The sequence below is a fragment of the Arvicanthis niloticus genome, chromosome 23 (genome assembly GCF_011762505.2).
Source record: "Arvicanthis niloticus isolate mArvNil1 chromosome 23, mArvNil1.pat.X, whole genome shotgun sequence".
Classification (NCBI taxonomy): Eukaryota; Metazoa; Chordata; class Mammalia; order Rodentia; family Muridae; genus Arvicanthis; species Arvicanthis niloticus.
This window is the reverse complement of record NC_133430.1, coordinates 29,164,748-29,181,272: the sequence shown is the minus strand read 5'-3', so window position 1 is coordinate 29,181,272 and position 16,525 is coordinate 29,164,748. Positions and strand designations below refer to the sequence as shown.

General features: G+C 44.7%; 2 protein-coding genes across 2 annotated transcripts in view; one reads left to right on the top strand and one right to left on the bottom strand.

The window, feature by feature from the left end:
• The window catches only part of Vipas39 (VPS33B interacting protein, apical-basolateral polarity regulator, spe-39 homolog), a 28,064-nt gene extending 19,877 nt beyond the window's left edge, over window positions 1-8,187 (bottom strand). Inside the window, exons 1-5 of the mRNA XM_076921560.1 lie at window positions 8,012-8,187; window positions 5,676-5,768; window positions 2,915-3,017; window positions 1,354-1,494; window positions 52-90 (exon numbers count right to left, since the gene is read on the bottom strand). Coding sequence (XP_076777675.1) covers window positions 52-90; window positions 1,354-1,494; window positions 2,915-3,017; window positions 5,676-5,768 — 376 coding nt within the window. The 5' untranslated portion in view covers window positions 8,012-8,187. The remainder of the gene's footprint in view (window positions 1-51; window positions 91-1,353; window positions 1,495-2,914; window positions 3,018-5,675; window positions 5,769-8,011) is intronic.
• Window positions 8,188-8,543: 356 nt separating this feature from the next.
• On the top strand, window positions 8,544-15,994 carry Ahsa1 (activator of HSP90 ATPase activity 1). The gene is made up of 9 exons (XM_076921558.1): window positions 8,544-8,771; window positions 10,039-10,229; window positions 11,742-11,824; window positions 12,201-12,318; window positions 13,206-13,294; window positions 14,542-14,670; window positions 15,134-15,235; window positions 15,458-15,509; window positions 15,603-15,994. The coding sequence occupies exons 1-9, from the start codon at window positions 8,692-8,694 to the stop codon at window positions 15,773-15,775; spliced, it is 1,017 nt and encodes a 338-aa protein (XP_076777673.1). The 5' UTR covers window positions 8,544-8,691; the 3' UTR covers window positions 15,776-15,994.
• The last annotated feature ends 531 nt before the right edge of the window (window positions 15,995-16,525 follow it).

Here is a 16,525-nt window from a genome sequence, read left to right as displayed (position 1 = left end):
CCAAATCACTAACATCCCCCAGAGCAATCAAGAAAAGGGGCTGATGCTTACCATCAGAAAGGGACTGGAAACTGCCAGGTCTAGTTCTACCTGAGGGAAAGAACAGAGTAGAAAAAGGCCAACAGCTCAAGTCAGACCACCCATGGCTGAGGACACAGGGCACATGCAGTTTACTATGCAATATGAAGGAATAGGGGTTAAAAAGCTTTTATTTGGAGCTGGGGAGATGGCTCAGAGTTGAGAGCATTGGTTACTCTTCCAGAGGACCAGAATTTGATTCCCAGCACCCAGATGGTGGCTTACAACCATGTGTAACTCCAGTTTGAGGGGCTGCAACATCCTTTTCTGGTCTTTGTGGGCATCAGGCATGCAAATAGTACACACACATACATGTAGGCAAAATTCTCATACATGTAAATAAAATAAAAGCCTTTATTCAACTTCAGAAATCTGATGTGCTAGTAAAACAGGGGTCAGAGAGAAAAATTTTAAGTGTGGTAAAATATACACAGCATACAATTTACCATTCTCCATCACCATTTAGTGTAGAACTCAGTGGCATGAAGTACACTCACACTGTCCATCCAGTTCCAGAACTTGCACCATCCCTGAGACCCTGTGCTGCACAGGAATTCTCCATTGCCTCCACCCCAGCCCTGAGGAAACTGCTACCCTACCTTCTGTCTCTGTGAACTGTCTACCTAGCTGAATGGGGTCACACGGTGTTTGTCTTGTGGTTTACTGCACCCTATGTAACTCCCTAAGGCCCACCCTTATTATAACAGGTATCTTGCATTCCCTTTTAAGACTAAGTAGCAGTCTACTGCATGTGTATGCAATGTTTTGCTTCTCCTTTTAGCCCACAATGGACAGACACACTGTCTTAACCTTTTTGCCTTTTGAATAATGCTTCTTCAAATATTAGCATAAAAGCATCTGCTCAAGTCCCTGCATTTAATTCTTTTTGGTAAGTACCTAATTGTGATGCGAGTTCACATGCTAATCCTTTGTTCAGCTTTTTTAGAAACTGCCACACTATCTTCCACAGTGACTGCGCAATTACACATTCCCACCAGGGACATACAATGGTTTCCAACAGGATGGCATGAGAGGCAAGAAGGAATTTTGATCTAGGCAAATTTCTTCAGTACCTGACACATGGCTCTCAATTTTACTCATGTTCTACAAATTCAGGCTAATGCCTGGGGAATTTCTCATTTCTTCAAATCCTAGTACTCAGCTGCCTGCTCAAATAGGAATTCTTTTACAGTCAATAAAAACATCAGCTTGAGCATGTTCCTAATGAAAGAAAAAACAAAACAAAAAATTCCCTGTCCCTTACCCACCACTTACCTCTAAAGAAGCTGCTCAGGGAGTAAGTAGAAGGAGGTTTGGGTAGTTGTGTGTAGAAGCTGTTTCGGCCCTTTAGCTGTTCACGTCCCTCAGGGGTTGACCCGCTACTCCCAGCAGTCTCTTTGATGGACCATGAGATACCTGCAGAATCACAAGAACTAAGTAAGCCTCTTCCAAATCAGTCCTTGACACCCAACACTCACTAACTTTGAACCTGTTCAAGCCCCAGTCCCATGGCCAGCAAGAGGCCAGAGAAGATATAATCCAATAGGCTAATCATTAGAGAAACTGACAAAGGAATAAATAAATGGAAGACAATCCAAGCAACCTTAAATAGATAAAAAGATGCTCTGGGTCTCCTGGTTCTTGAGTAATTATTAAAATCACTTATTTAGCAGATCAGGTGCAATATCAGGGTTTTTCCTCTTTCTACTTCACTCCTTTGGTTGGTTTTTGTTTTAGGAGGCAGGTAGCCTTGGCTGTCCTGGAACTTGCTTTGTAGAACAGGCTGCCCTTAAACTCAAGAGTTCCACCTGCTCTACCTCCCAAGTGCTGAGATTAAAGGTATGCACCATCTTGCCCAATTTCTTTTTTGTTAAATCATGCTATACTACCTTCTAGGAAAAACTTTCAATTAAAAACGTGTTAAGGGCCGGGCAGTGGTGGTGCATGCCTTTAATCCCAGTACTTGGGAGGCAGAGGCAGGCGGATTTCTGAGTTCGAGGCCAGCCTGGTCTACAGTGTGAGGTCCAGGACAGCCAGAGATACACAGAGAAACCCTGTCTTGAAAAACAAAACAAAACAAAACAAGTGTTAAAAATCAGATGGAAAAGTAGAGAGAAGAGAATTAGAGTCTATGAAGAAATTAAGTGGTATCATATAATTAAGAATTGCTGGATAGCCGGGCAGTGGTGGTGCACGCCTTTAATCCCAGCACTTGGGAGGCAGAGGCAGAGGTTCAAGGCCAGCCTGGTCTCCAGAGTGAGTTCCAGGACAGCCAAGGCTATACAGAGAAACCCTGTCTCAAAAAAACCAAAAAAAGAAAGAAAGAAAGAAAAAAAAAAAAAAAAAAAAAAAAAAAAAAGAACTGCTGGATAAGTACAGTAGTTCTGCCAACCTGTTATGAGGATTTAAGTTAACAACTCCCAAGTATGACCACATATGGATTACCTGCAGCAACATGTGTGTGTGTGTGTGTGTGTGTGTGTGTGTGTATTCCTGAGACTGTAACTCAGTGGTGGATCATGTTTGGCAGAAAATCAACACACACACACAGACACCCCTCCCCAAAAAAACCTACTAAACAAGGCTCTCCAGGGTGAAGCCTAGGAACCCACAATTTTAACAAGCACTGCATTCGTCTGAAATAGCCTTCCAAGCATCGCTCCAGAAAAGCAGGTCCAGGAAGCCATAGAAGCATTACTGTTGTGTGTCTCTGCCTGCTACTAACTTCCAGGCTGCATCATCTGAGAATAGCAGAACTATTTCTGACCAGCACTGAGGGGAAGGAGGCACACCCTTCATTACTGACAGGAACCCTCATAGGGTCTCTTCAGCTTACTTCCCACAGGTTCTCCAGTCCAGCTGACTCGCTCCAGGTCATCGTCATCATCGTCATCCACGAAGTCTCGAAGGCTGTTCACTGCCCGTTTGGATTCCTTTAGCTGTAGAGGGACGTGAAGCAGAATAGTCTGGCAGTCCTCACTTCCCCCGTGCTCACTGGTAACCAGGAAGGCTGAACAAGTGTGTTTCAATGATTGCCAGTGACTATCTGGAGTCGGAATCCAGCCTAGAAATCAAACTCTGCTGTACACACCACTGCAGTCCAGTTCAAGGTTCAAAGCCACTTGTGAATTCTACCATATTCTAACTATGACTTGTCTGCAAATCTGAGTGAATTTTATTCACTTCTCCAAAAATGACCATTCCCAAACAGGCCAATTTTCAAAACCAAGTCACCACAGTACAGCGATGTGTGCCTACGGTTCCAACTGCTAGGGGCGAAAGCAGGAAAAAGGCTTGAATCCAAGAACCTGCAACCAGTCAAATAACATACACGGTTCCATCTCAAAAATGGCAATGCTATAAACTAGGTGTGGTGGTTCATGCCTATAACCCAGCACTCATGAGACAGAGGCAGCTATAATTAAAGAAAAAAAAACTAGGAAAAAACCCTGGGGATAGTGGACCCAGCAGCAGACCCTTAAGCACTCAAGAGACAAAGGCTGGCAAATCTCTGTGCGTTTAAGGCTACACAGGGCTACATGGTGAGACCTGTGAAAGAAAGATGGGGAGTAAAATAGGGGAGAAAATGAGAAAAACAAAACAAACCAGGACCCTGTAGGATGGCTCAGCAGGTGTCTTAGTGTTTCTATTGCTGTGATGAAACACCATGACCAGAAAACAAGTTGGGGAGGAAAGGGTTTACTCGATTTACACTTCCACATCGCTGTTACCACCAAGGAAAGTCAGGACAGGGCTCAAGCAGGGCTGAAACCCGAAGGCAGGAGCTGATGCAGAGGCCATGGAGGGGTGCTGCTGACTGGCTTGTTCAGCCTGCCTTCTTATAGAACCCAGAACTACCAATCCAAGGATGGTACCACCCACAATGGGCTGGGCCCTCCACCACTGACCACTAATCAAGAAAATGGCTTACAGCTGGATGTCATGGAGGCATTTCCTCAACCTCAGGTGAGACAGAGTCATCCTGTCTGATGACTCTAACTTATGTTGAGTTGACACACAAAACCAGCCAGTACAGCAGGTAAAGACATTTGCCACCATGGAGTTCAATCCCCACATCCCACATGGTAGGAGAGAACTGACTTCTGCAAGCTGCTCTTTGGCCTTCACATACAAACAATGGCACATGTTCACCTCACACATAAATGAAAGGAGACAGAGCTGGGTGGTGGTGGCGCATATCTTTAATCCCGTCACTTGGGAGGCAGAGGCAGGCAGATTTCTGAGTTTGTAGGCCAGCCTGGTCTACAGAGTGAGTTCTAGGACAGCCAGGGCTACACAGAGAAACCCTGTCTTGAAAAACAAAACAAACAAACAAAAAAACCAAAAAACAAACAAACAAAAGGAGACAGAGGCAGGAATATCAGAAATTCAAGATATTCATACACTATCAATTTTGAGGCTAGTCTTGGTTACATGAGACCCTATCTCAACAACATCGAAAAAAAAGTAGTACTAACGACAATGATAAATTATATCACATGAATAAAATATTTGTCATTATTTTAAAAGGTAAAAGTAAGGGTAAAGTTAGTTTTTATAATCTTTCTGGCTCTTTTTTAAGGGTTTCTTTTAATGAAGGTTGCTATAGTTTGTTTTATATAGTTGCTATAGTCTTGCTATTTCTAATTTTAATTTACTGTGTAGGTATGTGTATATCATGCGTTTGTACAAGTGTTCCCATTCCACTGCACATGAGGGGAGGCCACAGAGGGTGCTGGCTAGTTTTATGTCAATTTGACACAAGCTAGAGGTGCTGGGGAAAAGGAAACCTTAATTGAAAAAAGTGTCCTCACCAGATCGGCCTGTGGGCAGTACTACTCCTCTGAACTGGTGGTCCTGGGTGTTATAAGAAAGCAGGATGGGCAAGCCAGTAAGCAGCACTCCTCGGCTTTGGTTTTTGCCTCTAGGTTCCTGCCCTGACTTCTCTCAGTGATGGAATGTAAGCAGAGAACTGTAAGATGAAATAAACCATTTCCTTCTCCATTTCCTGTTGGTCATATTTGTCTCAGCAACACAAACCTAACTAAGCAAGACAACTTTATGGAGTCTGTTCAGAAGACTAAATTCAGGTCACCAGGATCATGGCAAGAACCTTCATTGGTGAGCCATTTCATAAGCCACTATATAGTTTGGATTTGGAATGTCCCCAAAAGGGCTATATGTTCAAAAATCAGGCTTCAGGGTAGCCCTTTGAGGAGGCAGTATAGCCTGAGAAGTGGAGCCTAGTAGGAGCTCCTTGGGCCATTGGAAGAGTGTTCTTAAAGGAGATTGTGGGACCCTGCCATGTCCTACTCCTCTTTGTGGTAAGCTGTTTTGTTCTATTGTGTGATTGTACCATTTAGTGCTGTCTATCCCAAGTCTGAAACAACAGAGATAACCAACCACAATCTAGAACTTTAAAAACTGAGCCAAAGTAAGGCTTTTCTCTGGATTAGCTGATTACCTTAAGTATTTCATATAATGATAAAAACCTGACTAATACACAGGCTTTGCTGAAGACCTGACAGTACGAGTCTACTAGAGATGAAAAGACACTTTAGAGTAAGGTATGGCCCTTAGCAAGTGTGGAAACCTACCTGTGAGAGCTCATCATCTTCATCATCAAAAGTGAAAGCCTTGAACTTGGAGCTGTTCCAATATTCCTCCTCATCACCTTTTGTCCGGTTCATCTGAAGGGAAAGGAAGGCAGGTACAGTCTCTCCAAAAAGTGGTCCACTACAAACAGCTCCCAGAAGTAAGGGACGTAAAAAGGAATCTGTAAAGTACCTGCCATGTCAAGTCAGATCTTTGGGTTTCCAGATCATCAGATCATGATATTCCAATTAGCCACAAACATTCATTCCTGAACCTCTACTGTATTCAAGTACTCAGATGTTATGAGATGTATGAAAAGTACAAGTTATAGTCTCCCTCCTGAAGGGTCTCATTAGAGCTAGGATGCCCAAGCAAAGGGGATACTATAGGAGAGGCAAATGCTGTAAGGATTCATCATAACTGCCAAACACACAAAGATCAGCCAAAGCTCACCCCAAACAGAATAAACAAACTCATGTATTAACATGTATTTACTGAGTGCCACCTCTGCGCTGTGCTGCTAAGCTCTGGGGACACTACAGCTGACTACAACCAACAGATGTCCCTCTCTTCCAGTGTGCTCTTTAAGTGCCTGACATAAATGAAAGGAAAGTGATTAAAAGAAGCAGAATTATCTTGCTTGTATCACCAACTCACAATTATTTTATTAATCACTTGGCTAATTATGGGGCCAGTTTCTGAGATCATGACCAAGAAAATACATATTAGCTAAAAGATCCCAAATTATTCTCATGACTGCTCTAAAATTAGGTATTCTAAATAAAAAAAAAAAAACAAAACAAAACACAAAAACAAAACAAAAACCAAGTTTTTCAAACTAAACTGCATAAGAGTAAAAACTGTGGTTTAACCCAAGACTTCCACAGCACCTGACCACTTACTTACATGGCCCCAAAGTCAAAAAGTAAATGGCTCATTTCTAAGCCTTGGAGAAATGCAATCTTGCCTTACTGGCTTATAGTGAAGAATAAATAGTTTTTAGAAAACCTAACAAAGTGTTTGGCAGAAAATCAACACTTGAGGTTACATCCCTTTAGTACTTGATACCTTAGCAAGCTATTTATTTCCTCATTTGTAAAGTGGATATAGCAGGGAGCCTGCCACATAGATAATATATGCAAAGTGTTTATTGCCTGACTGGCTTTTATTACCTAATCTTAATGCTACCTTAGATAAAACTAGAGAACTTTCTTTTTTGCAGTGCTGGGAATTGAGCTTAGGGCCTTACATGTTTTAGGCAAGCACTCAACCACTGAATTATAGTCCCTGCCTCTAAAAAAATATTTTTAAAAAGCAATCTTAAAGATTAAAAGAAATTGTAAACCAGGCCACAAATATTGAAGGTGTGAGTAGAACACCTTCTATAGAACATGTCTCTAGCATGTGTGCAATTTCATAAATAACTGTCATTCATTTGTTCTCAGAACAATCCTAAAAGGTAAGCCTGGGAGATTCCCACCGACCAGGGAAACAAAGCTCAAAAAGTATTAAACATCAAATCACTTTACTCAATCAATTCTACGCCAAACTACAATCCAGGTTTTCTGGATCCTAGACTTTTTTTTTTTTTCTTTTTTCACTTTTTGGGAAAACTAGACAGATCTTTACAATAGTAACTAGAAATACATAGAGAATATGTCTCACAAACTTATTTTTTCACGAAGAATTCCTAGAGTCTTTTGCTAGACTACAGCAGCGGATACACTGTATTAATCTGTATTTCTAGTGACAAAAGAGACCGTGATTTTCACGGTAAGTAAAATGGTAACAATTTATAACTCCGAGAAGGCACAAAGAAAAAGGGGCTTCAATCTGATTTAAAATGCTTCCGAGATTAATCTTATCATCACCTGTACACTCACTGACAGTCTAACAAGGATAAGGGGACGGATGCGGGAGAACATGACAACATGACGTAGGGAAAACAGGACCCGTCTTAAAAAACCAAAACCCTACAACCAAGACGTTCCTTGCCTCAGGGTACTGTAGAAACCAGCTACTGGAAGTTAGGCTAGGTTTTTAAGGCGATGCTTGAGAACAAAGACCTGAGAAGCTAGACTACAAAAGGAACGTCCAGGAAGTCACGCATCTACTGCAAACACCAGAGTCTGGAGGGTCCTCGACAAGGTATGTTCAGAACCAAATGTTAAGAGGCTTACTGGAAGCATACACTGGCTCCCAGAGTGGTCCCGACAGAAGAATTAGGTCGGGAATGAGAGTGTAGAGATGCCTCAGAGAAGACAGGGAAAGAACAGGGTGCGGAGAGGGTGGGTTCAACTAGACACGCGGCCTAGATAGGGTCTTGGGACACCCTCACCTCTTCCGCACCGAGCGCTCCTTCTCAGGACAGCGCCAGGTTCAGCCGCCGGACCAGCCTTTCTAAACAGGCTGTGAGGCATAGAGAAGGGCCGAAGGGGACAGCCGAGAGAGAGTCTGAAGAAGGTGAAAGGAATACCCGCAAAGCATCCTGGAAGTTGTAGTTCCTTGACCTCTATCATCCGTGCGTTCTCCCGGTGGGCCGCGAGGCTTCTGGACTACCAATCCCAGAAATACGTGCGTAATGCTAGGTCATTTCCTTTACTTTCAGCATGACCTTCCGCAATTATCGGAAGGATTGTTTCAAAGACTACAACTCCCATCAGGCTTAGCAGGATCGTTTTAGGGTCCTAGGAAACAATGAAACGAATATTTTGTGTCCTTGCCGGTGGGGATTAGGAGTTTGAGGACCTAGACTTAGAGACCTTTTAAAATAGTTCGAAGGAGCTCCAGAAGTTACGGAACCTACGGTTCGGCCAGCTGAAACGGAAGTACCCGGTAAGAACGAGGAGGAGCCGGAAGTTAAGGCTGGGAGGGGGTTGGGGTGGAGGGAAAAGCAAGCCAGGAGGTGCTGTGCTGCTTCTAGTAGTTTCCAGGCGCTGCCAGGCGGCTGGGACCGAGCGGTCCTCAGGCTGTGGCTGCGGCTGCTTGGGAGCTGGTAGCGGTGCGATAAGTGAGCTGATGGCCAAGTGGGGTGAGGGAGACCCACGCTGGATCGTGGAGGAGCGGGCGGACGCCACCAACGTCAACAACTGGCACTGGTATGGGCCAGCAAGACAGGCCGCAGGAGCACTGTTAACAGGCTAGGGTTTGGAGGTGCCTGGGACCTTGGCGTGTACAGATCTGGGACCCAAGCAACCCTGGCTTGGGATTGGGCGTGGGTCCTTCCTGTACCAGGGGTCCTCTCTATCCCTCGCCACCATCGCAGTCTTAGGGGCGATGGATCCGACATGGACCGCTGAGTCCCCAAGGAGGAATTTCAGAGCGAGAACAGAGCGCCCTAGTTGCTGCATCCAGCCTGAGCCCGGTGATACTTCCTACACGTGGCCGCAGGCGTCCTTGAGATCCAAACCCCTGCCGATTGTGTGGGGAAACTGCTGGGGAAGTATCGAGCTCCAGGCGCGGTAGTTGCTAGTTTGCGGGTTACAGCGAAAGCAAAAGTCATAGGGGACTACTGCCTCAGTCCTGCGGGAAGCTTTGGAACGTGATCTGCAGGGCGCTTGGAGCTTCGGGATGCTGAACGCAATGCAGTCTCTCACCCGGAACTGTTAAGTTCTGTTGTAACTCCAGGTTGCCGGGTAGTCATGGTTTTACAGCCTAACCGTTCTTAGGAGCTGCCTTGTCTCTATGAAATCTTCTGGAAACAATGTTATTTGGAGTGCCACTGAACTTTATTGACGCTGTATAGTTTTTTTTTTTCTCTCAGTTATAGCCCTTTGTTTTTGTTTTTTTTTTTTAAATAGCTGTACTAGAAGGGCAAAGAATTTATTTTTACCGTCTTTGCCCCCCCTCCCCCCACAACCTGACTCCTTTTAACACTATACTTGACGTAATTTTTCTTGTGGACTTTGTGACACTGTCTAGAGGACATAGAATGTGTAGGGCAGAGTCTGAACACTGAACGGAACAGAACACTATTAATGAGGCTAACGTTGTTGTTTTGGTTTTGGGGTTTTTTTTTTTTTTTTTTGACTGGGGCTCTTAGCAAAATGCTTGCTTGTCTTTTGCTCTCCCGACTTCAGCAGTATGGTCACATCTTTCCTCTTGGCCAAATGGGGGCGCCATGTTAATGGTCAAGGATCATCCTGCTGAGACTGGAAAGTATAACTCTGGTTTGTACAGCACCTCTCTTTGTTGACAACTCTCCCCCCTTTGACTTCCTAAAAGCATGTTTGTGGACACTCTAGGGTAGAATTTAGAGGGCTTTGCTGTTGCTTTCTGCCTCCTTTAACCTTGCAGTCACTTGCTGCATGAAACGGTGCATCCTCCCCTTGACTGCTAGCCTTTAGCTCAGCTTCTGTCTTGCAGGACAGAGAGGGATGCTTCAAATTGGTCCACAGAGAAACTGAAAACTCTGTTCCTGGCCGTTCGAGTGGAAAATGAGGAGGGCAAGTGCGAGGTGACCGAAGTGAACAAGCTTGATGGAGAGGCGTCCATCAACAACCGGAAAGGCAAACTTATTTTCTTTTATGAGTGGACTATCAAACTGAACTGGACAGGTAAGGACTGCCAGGCTGCCAGAGAAGAGGTTATACCCCGGTTTCTGTTGCTCTGATCCTTGTTGGAAGGTTCTGAGCACTGACAAACTCCTGAAGGGAGAAGACAATGTTGCTTTGCAGGAACATGCTACTGTGGCATGTCAATACATTTCTTTGCTCCCTCTTGTCAGTTCCATTTGTCTCATGAATGATTTGGGGGGAGGGGAGAGGTATTTTCTTTTAGCTTCAATCACTTTCTAATTCCAGTGCAAATCTTAGATCACTGTACTATCATAGCTAATTATAAATCTAATTTGGGGTTGTTTTACCATCTTACAATTTAATATCCTTCCTATAATATTCTTAGGGGGAAAATTGGGCTGAATGGGATATTTCCCAAGTGATTAGTAAAGATGAAAGTAGATGGATAGATCTGTCTATAATTTTTGCTTTTTCAGAGTATATCTGAAGTATTGTGGCCTGGAAGGAACTGTATGTATCTTGTCCAGTCTCCTTTTTATATAATGCACTGAGGAAGTGAGTCATACAGATACAGAGTCAGTTTTGTCATAGTTAACATGTAAAACTTAGCACACTATGCAACAGTCACTCAATTAAAAACCACAGGGTTGATAGACAGGATAGAACTGAATTACAGTACCCATCAGATGTTGTTAACACATGCCTATAGTCCCACCACTTGGGAAGCTGAGGTAGGAAAATGGCTGTGAACTCTAGGGGGAACGGGAGAGAAGTCCTCCATCCAAAGACGTTATTGATGACCTGTTTTTTAAAGTAAAGAAAGTGGGGAGGAGAGACTGGAGTTTAGTTCCCAGCACCCATTTATAACTCCAACCTGAGAAGGATCTGGCCTCTGAGAGCACTTGCATACATGTGTACCCCCAGCCTCCACATACACATAATTAAAATAAAATATAGAAACTAGGACTTGATACCAGAGTTTTATACATGTGCTGAGTATGAAATATATTCATACTATAATCAGGATGGTGTTTTTTTTTTTTTTCTGAAAGAAGCTTGAAGTGTTTTGGGCATCATAGGGGTTGTAGCTTGAGGGCCCTTGTGAGATCACAGAAGGGTCAGCACATGCCGATGGCACCTTACCTGACAGCTGTCTGAGATAGGATTTTGTTTTATTTCTGTGTTTTCATCACCTGGGGATAGTTTTCTGTGTTCATGTCTTATTTCTCAATGATGAACTTATACAGGAGCAAATGTGACATTGCCACAATCAAATTCTCCATCACAGGCGTTCTGACAACCAATGGCTACCCGGACAGACTCTGAGGCACTGAGCTGCTGCCCAGTCTGTGTGGCTTCCAGTGCCATGCTGTAGTAAGTCAGAATCTCTCTCCCGTAGTGCGGTGAGGAAGACATTAGGAGTGCCACTTTTTGCTTCTGGCATGCGTCATTCTCTGAGAGTGGAGAGTCACAAGAAACCTAAGTAGGACGCTGCTCTGGCAGGGCCTCCTGCAGAGGAGGTGGCTAATGAAACTGCATTGCTTTTGACAGGTACCTCGAAGTCAGGAGTGCAATACAAAGGACATGTGGAAATCCCCAATTTGTCTGATGAAAATAGCGTGGATGAAGTGGAGGTTTGTGTTTCCTAAGTCCTCCCTGTCTGTCCAGATAAAAACGTGATTCATTCCCCACATAGTACGGGCTCAGGCTGAGGGTTGAAAACACCAGTGTACGGGTGCATTTCTAGCTCTGTGGTGCCATTGGAAACTTCCAGAACAGCTTGTCTGTATTCAGCATCTTCTCTTTAGCTGAGGAAGTGGGTTCTAATGTGAGCCATCTCTGCCCTAGCAGAGAGGAGTTGAGAAGGAACATTGTTGGGGATTGTGCAGATAGCCAGTTAGTTGTACACTTTTCCTTTGCAGCTCTCCAAAGTCTCTAGATTGCTCGGCCCCCACACTCATGATGGCGCCCCTTAAATCATTTATCACTTATGTTTGATCTCTCACTCAGATTAGTGTGAGCCTTGCCAAAGATGAGCCTGACACAAATCTCGTGGCCTTAATGAAGGAAGATGGGGTGAAACTTCTAAGAGAAGCAGTGGGAATTTACATCAGCACCCTTAAGACAGGTACCCTTTTAGAACTCTGCCTGAGGAGGCTGTCTTCCACTGCCAGGCCCTGCCTGCGGGCCTGACTGCCTCCTTGTAGCAGATGGGTATCGATCTGGGAAGAGGGTATTTGTTTCATTCTAAAGTTATTCTAGAGGCTTTGAGTTGGAGAAAGATCTTGAGCTATGTTGTCTAATCGTGTCTAACCTCTTGAAATGTGGCCAGCCAAAGCAAAACGTGCTGTGATTGTGAAATACATGGTGGATTTTGAAGGCAGTACCCAAGCAGCCGGTGTAAGACACCTCAGTAATCTTTTAAAGACTAACAGCCATTAAAATGATAGTTATGTTAGAGTAACTTTAGATGGTATGAGGTTAAGTATGCTAGTAAAACTTCACCCTCTCCATTAACCTTTAACATGGCTGCCGCAAGTCTTAAATTTCATTTGAGACTCAGATCAGACCAGTTCTGATCTAGAGACTATTTGAGGACAATCCCAGGCTGTCACTGGTCCTCCTCTTCTGGGAAGTTGATATGGTTATAACCAAAGGGATGAGCCCGGCTGTCTTGGGGAGTCCATCTCTGCCACATCCTTCTGATCTTAGTGTTGGGGTTTGTATCCTAATCAGCCTTGAAGTTGATTGTTTTTAATGTGAACCAGGACTCAGGGTTCTGACTAGTGAATCTTATATAGAAGAAAGGGACTAAAGAAGTTGTAATGCTTCCAGTTTCATCAGGGGTTTACGCTTTCTTAAGATAACGCTGCTGTGTTCTATAGATGTCGGGCATAAACCAAAGGTAGCGATAAGAGAACGCAGGCTTTTCCTTAATGCTGGCTTTTGGCAGCTGTGAACGTTTTATGTGCTATGTCGGCTGCCATGAAACTAATGGGGGTTTCGTCTTTTCAGAGTTTACTCAGGGCATGATCTTGCCCACGGTGAATGGAGAGTCAGTAGACCCAGTGGGCCAGCCAGCACTAAAAACTGAAGTGTGCAAGGTAAGCAGTGACGGGGCAGGCCACCTGCAGAGGGAGATGAATGGCTGCCTGCTTATGCAACATTAGCTTTTCTGTGTCCCTGACTCCAGACCCAGAGGTTGGAGCCTGTTCATGTGTTTTTTAGTTTTCTAACAGTGTCCAGCCTAGTATAGTTTTATTCTTGCATATTTGATTTTATTCATGTACTATAAATTCACCAAGTGCCAGAAGAAAGGGTGTCGATCTCCTGGAGCTGGCGTTGGAGGCAGTTGTGAGCCCCCTAGTCTGGGAATCAAAGCTAACTTCTTTGCCGTAGCAGCAAGTGTTCCTAACCACTGAGCCACCCGAGTCATCTCTCCCATCCCCTAGCCTGTCCTTTATTGGTTGGTAGTGGACGCCTAGAGCACAGAGAAGCCATCAGAGACATCAAGTATGACTTTGGATCGGACTTACTGTCGGCTGCTCTCGGCTTCCTTTCTCGCTGGGTGTTGACATTCATACTTTGATATTAAGGATCTCACGTGAATTGCTAACTTTACCCACCAGGAAGCAGATTCATCTCATTCTGTTTGGAGCAAACACCTGTTTTATCTAGATAGATCTTGGTGGTTCTGGCTGAGTTCTTGGTTTAGAACCCTGGCATCCTTTTGTCAACAGTGGAGCACACTCTGGAGAGCTGCTTCCAGCTTGCTTGCTTTTTCTCCTTTTCCCCAAATTTCCCTTTTTCTTTCTCTTCTTTCCTTTTCTGTCTTTGTCTTTCTGTCCTTTATTTCTCTATTTCTTTCCTTTCTTGTACTGGGGGTGGGGTGAATCTCAGGGCCTTGTGTATGGGGGCAACTCTTCCACTGCTGAGAGATACCCTCAGCTCCTCATCCAGTTATTTCAGGTTAGTTCTGTTTGAGAGTGACACTGAACTCTCTGAGATCCAGAAACATTGTCTTGTCCTTTGTTGGCTCTTGAGTGCAAGAGTGTTCCTAGGAGCTGGAGAGATGGCTCAGCAATTAAGAGCCTTCTCTGCTCTTGGGGAATTGGGGGCCTCGTTAGGAGCCATATGCGGCATACATTCATTCACACATAGACAAACTTGTAAGTTCCAAGAGTGGAAGTTTTCAGTAAGGATATTTCTGGAAGAATTCGCCCATGACTGAAACATACACAAATTCCCATTAACCCCATTGAATAATTAGCTTTGAAGGTTGAGCCATTTGTGAGTGTGAGTGAGTTGTCTGTGCAGTGTGTTGATTGACATTTTATCTACCCTTTCACAGGCTAAGTCTGCTCCTTCAAAAAGCCAGGCCAAGCCTGTTGGTGTCAAAATCCCCACTTGTAAGATCACCCTTAAAGAAACCTTCCTGACCTCCCCAGAGGAGCTCTACAGAGTGTTTACCACGCAGGAGGTGAGTGAGCTTGCTGTCACCCTCCGCATGCGGGGCTGTGCTGATGGATAGACTTGCAAGGCCTCTGGACACCAGCAGGGGTGGGGGGTATTTTCATGTGTGTACACAGAGACACACACACACACACACACACACGTACTTTGTCATGTAATGGGATCTACTGCATTCTTATTAGAGGTGTAGCTCAGTGGTACAGCACTTATATACAAGGCCCCAAGATGAATCTCTGGCACCAAAAGGAAGAAAAGGAAAGGGGAAGTGAGTCTGAAGTAACGGCATCATGGGTTCAGAATCGTGCTGTGCTCCTGGCCCAGTCTGTAGAGGACCAGAACAGGGAGACTGATACCCCCTCACTGGGCACAGTGAATCTTCAGGAAAAGCTGGGGCACGCAGCCTGTTGTGTCCAGGCATCCCATTGAGAGCCATATATCTCCATATATCTTCTGCTTCTGTTTTTGTGCAGCTGGTGCAGGCCTTTACCCATGCTCCTGCGGCCTTGGAAGCAGACAGAGGTGGGAAGTTTCACATGGTCGATGGTAACGTCACTGGGGAATTTACTGACCTGGTGAGTAACCTCTTCCTAGGTTGTCGCCTCCATTGGTTAACTTAGTGATGTTTCTCGATGTCACGTGTAAAACTTAATACCTCTGGGATACTTTTAAAAATGGTGCTGGGATTTGAATTTTCTGGCAAATTTCACACAATCACAAATACCAAGGCAGGTGACTCACCTAGCTGGGGTTGGGTGCACTGTGGTGCCTCAGCAGACTAAGCTCAATTTTTCCAGGTCCCTGAGAAACACATTGCTATGAAGTGGAGGTTTAAGTCGTGGCCAGAGGGTGAGTAACGCTTGCTGCCATGGTCCCCAGATACTGTTGTCTCCTGGTTTAAGGCTGTCCAGAAACTCTGGGTCTGACGCCCCTTTCCCATAGGGCATTTTGCTACCATCACCTTGACCTTCATTGACAAGAATGGAGAGACAGAGCTGTGTATGGAAGGCCGTGGCATCCCTGCTCCCGAGGAAGAGCGGACACGGCAAGGCTGGCAGCGGTACTACTTTGAGGGCATCAAACAGACCTTTGGCTATGGTGCACGCTTGTTTTAGGGCCAGCAGCAAGGGTTTTGCCCGTGTTGAAACTTTAGTCTAGCCCTCTCGTGATGGGCTTGAGACTCACAGGATTGCACCATCCCAACTGCTAACTTGGGGCTGGGGCCCTCCCTTTCACATATACCTTGGGTTTGTGCATGTTTTCTGCTGGGTGGGATCTGAGGGTGATTTCTCTTTTACGTGTACATATGCTAAGTAAACAGAATTTTAAAGGCATGCATTTCTTATAATCTGTGTTGACTGGCCACCTGGTGTTCCTTGAAGATTTTGAATTTAAACAGATACAGGGGGTTTGAAAGCTTCAGACTGGCTAAGTGTAGGTAATCAGGTCACATGGAGAGAGCTGAGTACTGTAAATACTCCTGTAATCCCATACTCAGAAGGTGGAAGCCATCCCTGGCTATGTAGGAGGTTCAAGCCTAGCTTGGGCTATGAGACCCTGTCTCAAAAAAGTAGAGCTAGAGAAATGGTTCAGTGGGTAAGAATACTAGCTATTCTTGGAGAAGTTGGATTCACTTCTCAGCACCCACATGGCAGCTCACAACCATCCAGTTCCAAGGGATCTAATGCTCTCTTCTAGCCTCTGCATGTGATCTCCATAGACGTACATACAGGGAAAACACTCATACACATACAAAAATGATGAAGTGTGGCTGTTGCCGGCAGCAGGATTCTAGCTGGTTTATTTTCACATGGCTGCCTTATTACTGCACGGGATGGCTGTTTTTCTCTGGAATATACATCCCT